At 48.6% G+C, this 14,423-nt stretch overlaps 1 protein-coding gene across 1 annotated transcript in view; it reads right to left on the bottom strand.

Moving 5' to 3' along the window:
- Positions 1–5,448: 5,448 nt before the first annotated feature.
- SLC26A6 (solute carrier family 26 (anion exchanger), member 6) overlaps positions 5,449–14,423 on the bottom strand; it is a 15,656-nt gene continuing 6,681 nt past the window's right edge. Inside the window, 12 exon segments of the mRNA XM_009322326.1 lie at positions 5,449–5,682; positions 6,551–6,626; positions 7,159–7,247; positions 7,745–7,830; positions 8,859–9,019; positions 9,751–9,894; positions 10,300–10,415; positions 10,564–10,643; positions 11,269–11,467; positions 12,272–12,401; positions 13,409–13,495; positions 13,985–14,125. Coding sequence (XP_009320601.1) covers positions 5,618–5,682; positions 6,551–6,626; positions 7,159–7,247; positions 7,745–7,830; positions 8,859–9,019; positions 9,751–9,894; positions 10,300–10,415; positions 10,564–10,643; positions 11,269–11,467; positions 12,272–12,401; positions 13,409–13,495; positions 13,985–14,125 — 1,374 coding nt within the window. The 3' untranslated portion in view covers positions 5,449–5,617.

A 14,423-nucleotide genomic window follows, 5' to 3' on the forward strand; every position in this document is an offset into this window, starting at 1 on the left:
GCCTGCTGCTCCCGTTCCTAGAGCCACTGCTCACCAAGCCTCCTACGAGGCCCCAGCCCCACTCGCCGTGTCCATGGGCAATCATCGCTTCGCAGATCCCTGCCTGGAAATCACATCCTCCAGGTTTCATCGGTAGCACCAAGTCTGTTTCTCAATTGCTATGAGCACTACTCAAGAGCGATGCAGTCTCAAGGGAGAGGTCATGGTTTTGGTATATGTGATTCTGTACAATTCTAAACCGTACCTGGAGAAGCTCAGAATATGGTTTTCTGAAGCTGAATATACACCAAATCCTAAATCTCAAAGCACCACAACTTTAATTCCCTGGATTAAACATTCAAATAAGGAAGAAAAAAATCCCTCCTCCCCCTGCCAAAGAGTCAGCTCACTCTTCCCTAAACATAACAAGAGACAAGCAGCATGTTCCTTTTACAGCTTTGTCCAAATTACACACAAAGTAGAAAATCGTGCAGAGTACTGGGACTATTTTACAAAACACTTTGCACATCTGAGTCGCCGTGTGCTGAGGGCAGTGCACACAGAGCGGCTTTATCTGCGTACTGCACCGAGTGTCAGTACCCACATTGACAGCAGGGCAACGCAGCGCCCAGAAAAGCCAAGTGTTCAGTGTCCCACTGCAGGCTCCTGGTGAAACTAGGAGGAGTACTCAGATATTCAGGCTTCTGTTTCAATATCTTAATCACATAATTAGCCTCGCTCAAATCAGGTCATATGGCATTCGATCCAGCTTCCTTCGCTGCCCTCATGCTGTCCGTGCTATGCAGTTCTCACACCAAGGCAGCGTACAGAGCCTTAAATAATCCCAGAGCGCAGCAGAGGCTCAGTGATGGATGGTGGGACACCGAGCAGGAGCAGTGTCTCCAGAGGACTTGGCGGGTGATCCAGCACAGGTACTACTCCTATCCACACCTCTTTGTGCAAGAAAATCACTCCTGGTCTCACAGACCAGAGCTGGGACCTCCCCAGGCTGCCACCCCCGGCAGCCTAGTGCTGGGTCAGCAGCCCCATTTTCCATAGCTGGGCAGGTGAGGAACCTGGGCAGATCCTCCTCCAGGCACCATGCTTCTAGTAGCTTTTCTGGGCATCCCCAGCAATGGGCTCAATGGGCAGCAAAGCCGAACCTGAGCCTGGCAGCCCCACTTAAAAATCTCAGAGCCCTGAGGAAGGAAAATGCGTAAGGGGAAAGAGCTGGAAAGAAGAGTTGCATGAGAAAGTGAGAACCACTGATCCTCTTTGGATGGCGTGTGGGGTAAAGCAGCTTTTAGTGAGGGTGTTCAGGGCTCAGACTCGCCCCGTTCCAGACACGCCATTCAAGAAAGAGCTGAGACAAAGACGACAAGCCCTGCTGCGGTGCCCCGCTCAGCCTCGTGCCTCATAGCAGCCCAGGATGGCTGTAGCTGGCCACAGGGGTGGCAGCACAAAGGGTAGCAAAGCCCTTTGTCTGTTGCTTTTCCATGCAGTGAATACCCTAAACCTTTAGATGAGCCGTTTCCTTTTCCAAATAGGAAATGAGAGTTCTGGATATGCACCTGGATACCGCTGCTCACCATTCCTCTCTCCTGGTGTATAAAGTCCCCACGGTACAGAAGGGCAAGGTGAAGCACAGGAGGCCTGGGCAAGGCAAGCCCGTGAGTCTGCCAAGCATTGGGTACCACCCTCACCCTAGCAATCCTGCATCCCTGCTGGGTGACGCTTCATCACAGGGAGAACCCAGCCCTCCTCCGAGTAAACCACACTATACAGGGGCTGGCTGGTCATGGCCATGCCGAAGCCTCGGTCAATCCCTGCACCGAGGGGTCCAAGCAGTGCAAGGCTCCAGCAACACAAGACACCAGCAGAGCTGCACTTCTCCTGCCCTGTCTTCTAAACCCCGCTCACCTATTGCTCCCACTGCCATTTTTCACCAGCCTCAGCAAGAGAGCGGGTAGAGAAGCAGGCCCGGAGGGCTGCAGGTTCTCCTCCCAAAAGCTCTCTGGCACCGAAGAGCGGCACGGCTCCAAGCCTCTCATTTCTGTGAAAGCCTCTCTGCAGCTCCCCGCTTCCCTGAGGACAGACTTGGCTCAGCACCTATGATTAGTATCAACTGTACTTTCCGGGGGGGTAATTAGTTCAGGTGAGGCAACTACTGGCAGTTGGCTGCTGTGGCCCCTCTCTTGGCAAGCGCCCGAATCCCAAACAAGCAGCTCACATATCAAAGGGGCTGCCTGCTCCACAAGCAGATCCACCCTGTGCATCTGCCCCGGCCCCGCAGCCCCACGCTGGGGGTACCGACAGCTTTTCCTGCTGGAGACCAGGGAAACCTGGAGCACTCAGCACAGGTCGCTAGCAAGCCTTCCCCATTTTCACTGCTAGATTTTACGTACCTGGAATAGCTCTGTATGGTGGAAAAACGTCACTGAAGCGCTGTGCAGGTGGCATTACAGACACTTGCATAGGGTGCACACAACGATGCACAGCATCCTCTCTTCCAGCCAAGAGACAGAGTGCCAAGGTGTCAGGGAGGGAAAGCAATTGCCTAGAGGTAGGCGGAGGGCGCGAGCTTCAAAGAGGGAACTTTACCGGGAGAGGATAAGAGAGTTAGCACCGTGCAGAAGGGGGGGGAGCAAAGGCCAATTCATACACCAGACTAAATTTATCAGCACAGTCTAATGGGATCCCAAGTAACCTTCCAAGTGAAGTAGCAAAATAAAACACTTAAGCCATTGAAAACTAGACTGATCAAAGAGCCCAACTGAACAATCTCGCATTGTCCAGGGAGCCAGGAAACAGATTTATTAGGTCACCCAGGCCATCTCCAGTTTCAGTGAAATTGCCCTGTTCTAGGGATGGTTCCAACTCCCTCCTCTGACACTGCCACTGTCCTTCACTGGGCAGCAGAAACCACAGGAAGGAGAGCGGAGAAGTCCAGAGAAAGATCTCACTTTTTCAAGGTTCAGGAAAAGCACTGAGGTAGGACACTTCCATCGTGCCAGACATTTCCCAGTTTGGATTCCCTTGGACTAAGGCTGCTCCAATGGAGGAACAGAAACACACCCCGGCTCAAACAGCAAGAGACCTGCCAACAAGGTTAGAGCTTCAGTTCCTCCAGCACCGAGGGATTTAGCTGCCAAATGCCTGACGACTCTGCACTAATTCCAGGTTACGCTTCCCAAGCCCCTCACTAAGGCTCAGAGTATGGGTGCCTTTGCCAAGCAGTAACGCTCTCGACTCCTGAATGGGTTTCCCCTCCCCACCTTTTAGATCCCCAGTCTGGCTGCTTGTTGTTTACCATGGAAAAATGATATCGCAAACCTCTCAATCCTTAGAGCTGGTGAGACGCCCGTGTTTCTGGAAGCACGGACTGCCACAGCACCCAAACACGACAGGCACTACAAGGCAGAGTGCCATTGGAACTGCAGCCAGAAGATGCCAAACATCTTGGGCACAGCTCAGCCTCGACTCCTAGCTGCTAGCAGGCACCCAACAGCGCTCTGCATCCAGTGCCACTCACCAGGGCACTGTTCCTAGTCCAGGTCAGCCCAGATACTCAGATTTCTACATAAAAGCATCTACAAAATGCCCTCTAACGCTGTGTAAGCCAGCCACCCTTGCAGAGCTCCAGCCTCTTGGTCAGGAGGGAGTGGGTGTTAGTCTTCACTGAAGTGCTGGGAGCAAGCTGCTCAGCGCAGCCAGCCTGCTGCTTTTGCAGAGAAACAGAGCAATTTGGAAAGCAGCAGTTGCAGAGGGGTTTGAATCTGTTCCTAGTACAAAGTAGTGCAGGAGGGCCTGGGGAATTACTCAAGGAAAACAACCATTCCCAAGCAGATACCTCCAGAGAAGAAAACCTGTAGGAAATGCTAAAGCAAGGATGTACATCTCCGTTTCCTTGTATTTCTCACCAACTGCAAAACACCCTTGAAGCTCACCTGGGGAGGGAAATATATAGCAATGGAAGACAAAAGAGGATTACAGTCTGATTGCAGTCACAAAACCAAGACGGAATCATTTATTGGTTCCACAAGGCTTGAGGCGTAAGTAAGCTTGTTTAGTTTTTCAGCCCTCAGTGCACTTGTAACGAGCCAGAGCTTGCGACGATAGTTAAACCCAAATTGCATCAAGAACATTTAACAGTTTCCAACTTGCCTAGTATACACAATGAGTTCAGACACAGACTCTCTCATCAAGAATCCAGATTCAGCACAAATGATTTAGTACACTGGATTAGTCTCAAGCGTAATGACTAACTCCTAGAAACTTTTACACTATTTTTAAATCCCACTTGTCAGGGCAGCACCTGGAAATTAAATGAGAATCCCAGGGAGATTTATCCCAAAGACAAAAATTAAACAGGAGTACCTCGCAGCTTCCAAGGGTAGCTGTGACAGGCTAGTGCCACCTGGTGGGAAGCTTTTCTCCATCCCCCTTGCTCAGTTTCATCCTTTCTGTTCCATGTTCCAGCTTCCCAGAGGCAAGACAAGGGACCAACAACCAGATTAACACCAGAAAAAGCAGAAAGGGCTGGGTAGCTCTTTCAACTATTCAGACCTAGAGATTATCTTCCAGGTATAGGCTAGGTCACCCTATACTTCAGTCAGCAGCTTCTCAGCTACTGCATAGCTGAGACTGACTAGATAGATGGAGGCTCATCTGCAAAAGGAATGTGTAGACCAACACCAACATACTCCACAACAATCTCTGCTCATCAGTGAGCTGGTTGAGATAACCATGAAGCTTAAGATGAGAGGTAACACATCCCCATATAGGCTCTGGCAGGATGTTTGTCTAGCAACAGCTCCAGCTCCTCATACCATCCCGACTCTGCTAGAGACAACCATTTCAATTGTACTGAGGCAGCATCAGGCAAGGTTGGGCTGATCACCTTCACCAGTTTCAACAGATGGTGGGAACTCAGCCGACCAGTTTTGTCTATAACTGATTATGGAGAGAGGGGTTGCACAAACTACCTGTACCGCAGAGGCAGTCACTCCAACAAGAGGGTCACAAACAGCCAGGCCAGAAACACTACACCATACCCCAGGGACAGGAAGACGACCAATTTTCCACAGATACGTTTTGATCTCCCTGATGAGCAGGAGAGCACAAAGGTCCCCTCAGGCGAGGGCCCTTTTTTCTTAGGTCTGCACAAGCAGCAATGCTACAGCCCAAGTTTGACCATGCTGCCGCCTGCACAGAAGGGCACAGGGGAAATAGCTAGAGATACCCTGGCAGCCTCATACCAGTGGAAAGACTTCCTTCAACCAGCCTAAAGACAAGACCTCTGAACCAGGACACTGCCAGCTCAGGACAGAGGAGGCTGGGCTGCAGACAGACACACAGACAAGATTCTAGCACGAGCCCTGACAAATCAAGACTGATTGGTCCAGTATCTCACAAATTTGGCAAGATTAACTATGTCTACATACATGACCCAGCAAGACACAGGTAACTCTCAGCAGAACCAACTCCATATAGGATATATTTATTTTTATACATTTAACATCGAGAAGGCAGCCATTTTGATGGGATTCATCTTGCCCCTGGCGCACAAGACATTCAGAGCCAGAGGGAACCTGTCACAGTCCACAGCTTCACTATTTCCAACCTGCAGGGACACGTCCTAGAAACGGATCCAGTACATGGCACTGCGGATACGGTTGTAATCCAAGAGCTGTTCAATGGGACCTGAGTGAACAGAACAAGAGTTAGTCACTGGAGATGTAGTTAAAATTCCCATGCAGTTTCCCATGGTCTTAAAGCAGATGGTGGCAGACTGTGCTCACAATCCAGAGCAGCTGCACACAAAACCAGGCAGCTACAGCTCAAACCTGCATCAGGAAAACCAGCAGACATGATCTCCTGACAGAGAAACCATTACTTGTATCCTCAGAGTAAGTTGTTTTCTTGCACTGCTCCACAATGCACAGGACAGCTCCACACAGAAGTATGAAATAGAGGGAGCCACCAAGTCATGGACATTTTGGCTAGTTCATTCCAATTTCCTGTTCAAAAACCATCTCCCTTTTCCAGGCTGCTCCACTTTGAAGGCCAGAGGAAACAGCTGCATGGAGGAGGGGAATCCACAACATACAGGAAGGAGGCAGCAGAGCGGAGCTGAGCTGCTCAGGCAGGTTTCTGAGAGGATTTGTCCTTGGCCAGACAGACATGCCAGAGCAGCACAAGAGAATCAGGTCCCTTCACTTCCCTTACATAAACCACCATGACCCCAGGGTAAGGACACCTGGCAGACGCCACTGGGCCCACACCCAGCTACGGGACTCCCAATCTTAGTCACGGCTCCACAGCAAGTAGAGATGGGAGGACAGCCAGCAGCTCGCTGCCCCTGCATCTCCATCACCTGCAGGTTTGATCTCCTGGCAAACGTGCCTTGGCAGATCTAACGTGCAGAGGTAGGAGGATACCAGCAAAGAACCAGAGTGGTTAGGAAGCCAGAAGACACACACGAAAGGTGCCTGCAGCTCACTTCCACTCAGCTCTTGACCCCTTTCCTGTGTTTTGAGCTACCATGTACTAATTGCTGCATACTACTTACCAACCGCTGCAATTGCTGGGCATTTGTCATAAATGTATTTACTGCAGACCTCTCTCACCATTCTTGCATCAACGGCCTAATAAATATCAAACAAGCAATTAATGACCATTCTAGCAGACCTGCATTTCTCAAAGTTGGAAGTTACTGTTGCCGTTACGTATCAAGACCATTAAAAAGATATGGTCAGACCCTTGGGGGCCATCTCCACCAACTGTACAGCTCTTGCCTGCAAAGGCTGATGTTCTACACAGTGCATTTTTCTGAGGGTACAGAAGACATGGCAGTCCAAAATCTGAAGCCTTCCAACGGATTACAGTGGATGGCCACCTCTAGGGAAACTGTTAAAGGAATTTCAAGTCATGCTGCTTAAAACAGGTGTATGCCCTCTTTCTGGGATGGACTGAATCCAGCCACAGGGACACAGGATACAGTGAGTCTATGCCAGAGATTCTGACATATTTGTATCAGTGTCAGTGAGCTGAGTGCCTGGACTCCAGGCGGCTTGACTAAGGGATAAGCAAGTCTCATGTTACTGCAGCAAACTAAGGCCCGAAAATGCTGACACCAATCATGCTCAGGTACCCTAACCAAAACAAACAGATACCTACAGCGATCCTGGCATCCCATTCCTCCAGAGGGATACGGCGTCCGTAGTTTAAGAGATGGCTTCCAATATTCTCACACACTGGTGTAGTACCTAGATGTTGAAGATATCACATGGTCAGCACAGCAGAAAGCCTTCCAGAATTGCACAGCCCAATCATCAAAGCAGATAGAAGCAACTCCAGCCATTAAACCAGCTTCTAATGAAGTACCAGTCACAGTTACCATTCTAAAAGCAGCTCCGGCAGGAGTTAAGCAATACAAAGATTGCTTCACCGGTCTCCAAAGTGTTACAGCCAAGCCAGAGCAGTTTGAGGGTCTCAGTTCTAACTTCACCAGGCAGCATGTTATTCACTCTCAGCAACAGAATGACTAGAAGTTTACAGAGTCAGAGCTAGCCTGGAGCACAGCAGGCTGGAGTCAGCTGCTTTGACAACATGGCAGAAGGAACGCAGAGCAGGGGAAAGGAAGTTTTGCCCAGTGCCTGCCAGCAGTACTGCAATGCCCAGCAGATCTCTTGTTCCCCAGGAGAGACATAAGCAGTAACCTTCTGAAAGCTGCGCAGTGGTCAATCCATAAACCAGAACATACCATCCAGTTGAGCCACCATGGCATTTCGGAGATAGTTCTTGGCTCTCTTCACCTCTGACTCTGTGGTACTAGTGCACAGACGCATCCTGGAGAGGAGATGGAAAGACCACCAAAACTCTTAAAGATGTTTGTCTGCTCAGACAGAAAGCGATTTCCTCCCTTTCCCAAGCCTCTGCAGAAATAAGCTATTATCAACGTCACTTGTCTTGCAGGCTTGAGATTCATTCTTGATCACTGCAGAGCAGCTAAGAACTGGGGAGCACTGAACAGCAGGAGGCGAGAGAAAGAGCTCAAGCTTACAGGCAGGGGATATCAGCCAGCAGGTTACACGCCGAGTTACACCCACAAAGGTCTAAGCAGCCCTAGTGCCAGCTCTAGCTTGCCCATCAAGCACAGCAGCAAGCAGTCTGCGGTACGCTATCACAAGAGAAGGAAGGCATGGCAGCTATTCCCACGCATGGCAAGCTGCTATGGAAACTGATGCTGAAAGAACAAGACAGTTCTACAGAGTCTGTCTGGACTCCAGCTGCTAAATCCCTTCCTCCCCTGCCAACTGCAGTGTCTCTAGGGCAAGGGCTAACTCCATCTGCTCCATACACAGCACGGCTCGGCTCTAAATCTCAGATGTAGCCTTGAACCATTACTGCGATATACATGTATACAATAAGACGGACAGACAGAAGGCCTCCAGACAGTGTCATGACTCCAGCAGCAGGGCATTTAACAGCCACAACACAACAGGGAGGAGCTCTGCCTGCTTTGCTCAAATTTAACAAGACAACAGAGATATGTCTCTTGGGCACCTGGGAAAGCCTTGTCTCTAAAGAATGATCTCACTTGTATATTAAAAAAAAAAACAACAAAGCCTCAGTGCTAATACTTGAAAGCACAAACAAAAGACCTGAAGAGTCCTAAGGGATTAAAATAGATCCTCAAAAGCCACATCCTAAGACATTTACAGAAACCACTTACAGGATCTCTTAACCAGAATGCGAGTTACCGAGAATTCACACAGAGACACAGCTCTCTGAAGACCCAATACACTGCCCACCAGCTCAGTCTCCCACAAGAGGGTCAGATCTTAAACAGGAACTTTTGCCGAAGTTGTACTTACCACTCCCCCTGAGCACAATACAGCATATCATCTATGGACAGAGGATCAGAAACAAAATGGAAACCGAAGAGGCCGGTATCAGAGTAAGAGGTGTTGAACGTCTGGAAACTGTGGCAGAGATTATGCTCCACAGCAAGCGTAGCCAGCCTGCTGGACTGATTCTGTAAATAAGGAGATATACCATCAGCCATTTCAGTCTTACAGCTTCCTCACAGCTCAAATTCTTTCCAACTGAGCTATTTTCACAAAGACCACAGACAAGACAGAGTGGAACACTTTGCTGAAGGAGAGCTTAATTTAGGCCCTTCATGTGGTCAACAGATGAGATTCACTGGTGGAAACGCCACAGACAATAGCCTAAGAGTCCATCCAGCAAAACCATTTCCTTTCCCAACCGCAGATTAGAAGCTGGTATGCATACCACTGTAGGAGTGGGAGAAAATGGGAAGTGCAAGGTCTCCCAGTAGCAGGGGTTAGCACAGTTAGGCAGGCCAGACAGGTTTCAGATGAGAATGGATGTAACATTGGGCTTTTAAACAAGTTCCATCTGCTTTGCAGTTGTAAGACAAGCTTGCATCATGAGACTATAGACTGCTCTGTCCTCCTTCCATCACTGCCCCCACTGAGTGGTTAGTTTGTGAGGGTAGCTGAGAATTCATCAGCTAAACCTCTTCCAAACTTAGCAGAGAAGGCTCAGTTCATCTCCCAGCATCACCTCTTAAGAACTGTCCTGGATTAGCCTCGATTACACTTCTATCCTACTTTCCAGACTCCTGACCACTTCACAGTTGGAAGCTAACCACAACAGCCTCCCATAAATCACATTCACCCAGGGTCTCCGTAGTATTTCATATTAAAAGACTCCAGGATCTCCCGCTCACAAGCCTCTTACCTTGCCACCTCCAAACGTGCGGTCATAGCGTCCAATGATAGCATTAGCCACATTGAGGACAACATTATCTGGATCAGCCCATCCTGGCCCCTCCACAGCAAGAGCAATATGGGCAACGGGCAGAGCATCATCTCTGGCACGGATCTAGAAAATCATCAAGGAGCAGGGAAGACATGCATGAGCACTGTGGCTTTGTCTGCAGCCTGCTGCAATGCCAGGTTGACAAACTGGAGGACTTGATGTTATCCCAGTGAAATGAAATAGTCTCAGGCACTACTGAGCAGGAACCAGCTGCTCCGACATGAGTTTTCCAGCAGATGATGTAACAGCCTCACTTTCCTAATAGATTTGGGTCCTATCTAAAACCCAACACATTGTGGCAATAAGCCCCAAGAACAGAACACAGAGGCACTACTAAGATGATGCATCACAATTTCTCTGCGATATACGAACAGGTTTTTTCTCTCAGAAGCAGCTATAACTGGTTTCACATTCATTCAACAGTTTGGCAACAGCTGCTTGTTTTGTTTGGTAGCAGAACAACTTTACCTCACTCCCTGTGAAGCGACAGCGTGGGAGGATAGGCACAGCATCATCTTTGTATGTAAAAGGCACTCCACTGAAGTGTTGCCTAGCTACATCTACCAGCTCTTTGTGGGAAATACCTGGCAATGGGAAAGAGAGAGATTTGCAGTCTCAAACAACTTCATTTAACAAAATCATATGATTTTACATTAGAGATGTGTGACAGGGGTTTGATCACCAGCTTGAAAACAGCCAGGCTTCCCAGAGTCACAAGGATCTAGAACTTACCTCCAGCAGCTGCCAGGACCATACGAGGTGCCTTGAAGTGAGTATCAACATATGAAGCTAGGTCTGCTCGAGTCAAATGCCTAGAAAGAACACAGAGAGACCCAGTATATCAGCATCTCTGAGTTGGAGGGATGAGAAGCTTAGGAGAAGCAAGTTCACAGTGCAGAGACAGCAGTGATGTTGTCGATTCTCTTAGTTGTACGGTAACAATACTTTTTAGAAGCAAGACTGCGCTGTCTGTGCTTTCGCTGTGCTCTAATTCCAGAACACAGAAAATGCAAAACGGTGGCCAAGATGGAGAGTTAAGGATAGACTTCAATACAGACTAGAGAGTACTGAGCCTGGTCACTGAGCTACCAGTGCCCTAACAGGTGTGTATGCTCAAGGCTGCTGCTTTAATGAGCACCCCTAGCTCTTAATTTCTCTAACAGTGTCAAATTGACAAGTACGGGAGAAGGTTTAACCTGGCCCTACCAACCTTACATCTTGTGTGAGGGGGATTCTAGAGAAGAATGTGTGCAGCATTATGCTTTCACTAGCACCAACGGGGAAAACACAGTCAAGACACAATGAGAAGCCCACGGGCACAGATCATCTCTGTATACAGACTGTTTCCTCCTGCAGTCACCACTACTGAGACGTAGCAGTCGTGCACCCCAAGGACTGAACCTACGGGCTGTGTACCGCATCCAGCCTGTTGCTCACTTGATGTTCTCTGTGGTCCCCTCAACAGTGCGGGCCAGTGCAGTCCCCTGGAAAGCAGTGGCATGAAGGTAATCAAAGGTAACATCGGTCAAGTCGTTGTCGATTTCTTTCAACTCCTGAAGGATGACACCACGTTCCTTCTCGATCTGAGACTCCTCCAGTGCGCAGTTCTGCACAATATCAGCCAGAAGCTCTACAACTGCAACACATTTCCTATGTTAGCAATCCCGCTGCCTGACTGCTACCCAGTGCTGCTGAAAGGAGAAAAGACACACAGGCAGCTGGGGCACCGCAAGAGGAGTGAGCAACAAACCACACTGGGGAGGGGATGCAACATAATAGAGATGAGTACTACACATTCCCACAACATCAGAGAGGGACAAACAACACTGTTTTAGCATGAAGTCTCCAAATCAGCTTGCCAAGCATCACTGCCAGCGGAAAGCAGGCAACAACTGCAGAGGGTGAAGCATGTCAGAAGCAGGGTACTGTTGCAGAAACACACTGAATCCTTACAGAGAGCTTGCGACATCTACAGTGTAGCCCACATCTACAGCAGGGCCCATAGCTCTGACTCAAATCATCACCTCTGGACAGAACAGAGCCAAAGAGCCTGCACATGGTAGTACAGAACACAAGCAACACCCGCAAGAGCTACACTGAGCACTCCTGACACAATAGCTGTCGCTGACCTCAGTTTCTCAGCTCCGTAAGACAAACACAGACTACTGAAACCCCCCTCTCCCCCCTGGCAATATAGTGCAGCCTGACATAACAAGAGTTTTGCAAAACCAGTTTTAGGAACACATGAACTTGCAGCCTTGAAGCACCATGTCATGGCAGTGCTCTCTTCAACTACCAACTAGAACCTCCAATTTACTGCTCAGACATAACTTCATTCCCATGTCTGTTGTTAGAAAGGATGCTGGTGGGAGAAACACAAGCACATGCACTTGCTTCATCCTTAACCTCCGAATCAGACTTTGCCTGCTGGCCATCCTACCTTTGGGCATGTCCTTGGACAAGGCTTTTATGTAATAGGCAGTCTGCTCCCGTGAGGTGTACCCATTCAGGTGAGCACCCATACTCTCCACCTCCTTCTCAAAGGCAGCGCAAGGACGCTTCTTTGTGCCCTAAAGAAAACAGATAAACACAATTATGAAATGAACAGATTTCCCTCTCGGGCAGAACTAAAGCAAGGAAAAGAGCAATAAGGACCTAAAACAATAAAACCTGTCACGTAATTCATAAAAGCCAAGAGCAAGTGCAGAAAACAAGAGATTTAAAACTTGGCTTATTTATTCCAGCTAAAGGATGGTCGAAGCATATTTGGAAAGACCAGTAAAAACCCAGCAGGGAAGGAGAAGACCTACACTAAGAGACAACAGCAGCTGAAGATCACATCAGTGGAAGTGAACCAAGAACAAGTCTAAACCAAAAGTAAGCAGGTTTCTAGCTAGCCAAGCAGCAATATTCAGAAGCCGCCAGAATAGGAGCAGAAAACCACTTCTAATACAGAGCTCATCTCTTAAGGAACAAGCCAGATGCTGCAGTTGCCTATGATGGCACAGGCTGGACTCGAGTCAGCAAGCTCCAGGCTTAGATGCCTTCTGCCTTAGGGCTGTTCAGCAGACACTTACACTATTAGAAAAGTAAGAGCTGTAGCCTCTAAACTTTGCCAGTCCACTAAGAAAACTAAAGAAAAATAAATGGCTACAGGAAACGCTGCTTTGAGCTCTGCCTGCTAACCTGAAGAAACATGCTTCATAACATAGTCCTATATGTGCACTATACAGTGGCTGCAACGGTCAGGGATTGGAACCACAGCATCAGAGACTCAGTCTCACTTGTAACTTAAAACTTTTTTCCTTTAAGAAGGAAAATACCAACTAGTAAATAAGAGTTGCCTTAATTCATGCATGCTTGCAAGCTGCCGTATATTCAAACAAAGAACACCATAAAGTCTAGGTGCCTTTTGAAGTTTATTTTTATACTACGTGCAAAGTCTCTGGGACGCAGATGACCCACTTTGCACTCTCTTTTATCAGCTACAGTCTCCGAAGCGGAAGCACAATATATAAGTAAATATTTAGAACAGCTCTCCACGCAGTCCTGTGCCAGACCTAGCATACCTCCTTACCTTAAAGGCCAGATGTTCCAGGAAGTAACCAGCCCCGTTGTTCTTCTCGTTTTCATGGCGGCTCCCTACCCCAATCCACACACCCACCTAACAGCAAAAGCATCAAGTACACATATTAGAAAAGAAAACAAACAGCATGCTCAAGCCTCATGCCACAAATGTAACAGCAGGGACAAGAAGTCTCCTCCACAGACACTGCACTAGTAGCACCAAAATAAGAACAAGCATCAGCAACTGTTTCCCGTACACATTTTGACTTTTTGTCTAGCAGCTTTGCAAAAGCATTTGCTAGTTTTGCCAGAGATATAACTACTACTGGCCACTTAATGCTTACACACAAACTGTAAGGCTGAGAAAACTCGAGTGCAAAAGCTCGACTACAGACTTATACAAAGCCAGGCTAGGCCTTCTACTGCTACATTAATCCCACCAGTTAACAAAAAGAAGTAGCACGGTCTCTGTCAAAAGATTCGGTTCAAATAGGGGTTTGTCACTTTTGGAAGACCAGCTGCAGACTGGTTTTCCAAAGGCAAGGCTGACTGCTTCAAGTATGCCCTCAATCTATCTTAACCTTACCGTACATGTTGGCTGATTGGACTCCTCTGAAGCTACACGGAGACCATTGTCCAGAGTGGTGACTTGGGTCTCAGGGATATTATGGAGTGTCTGGGCATAGGTGGCAGCACCTCGGTTCCTTGTCAAAGTCAATAAAGCTGCCTAAAAGAAAAACGGCTGTCATGCTAACCAGCAGCTCCCCTCTGCAGGGCAGCCCTCCAGAACGCAGGCTGCTGGGCACACAGCTGACCAAAGCTAGGCCAGACAAGCTCTTTCACGTTTATATTGAGGAGTTCCTGCTACACACCGTTCATTAACCGGAGGGCTGGAAACCCTCCGCAGAGCCAGAGGTTTCAAGCAGGTCGAAAACCTCAGCGAAGAGTCCCATAAACCGGTCAAAACCCGATACTGGGGCTGAGGCGGGGAGCGGACAGCAGGCCCCCGGCAAGCCCCGCAAAGG

The sequence above is a fragment of the Pygoscelis adeliae genome, unplaced genomic scaffold (assembly GCF_000699105.1).
Source record: "Pygoscelis adeliae isolate BGI_AS28 unplaced genomic scaffold, ASM69910v1 Scaffold404, whole genome shotgun sequence".
Classification (NCBI taxonomy): Eukaryota; Metazoa; Chordata; class Aves; order Sphenisciformes; family Spheniscidae; genus Pygoscelis; species Pygoscelis adeliae.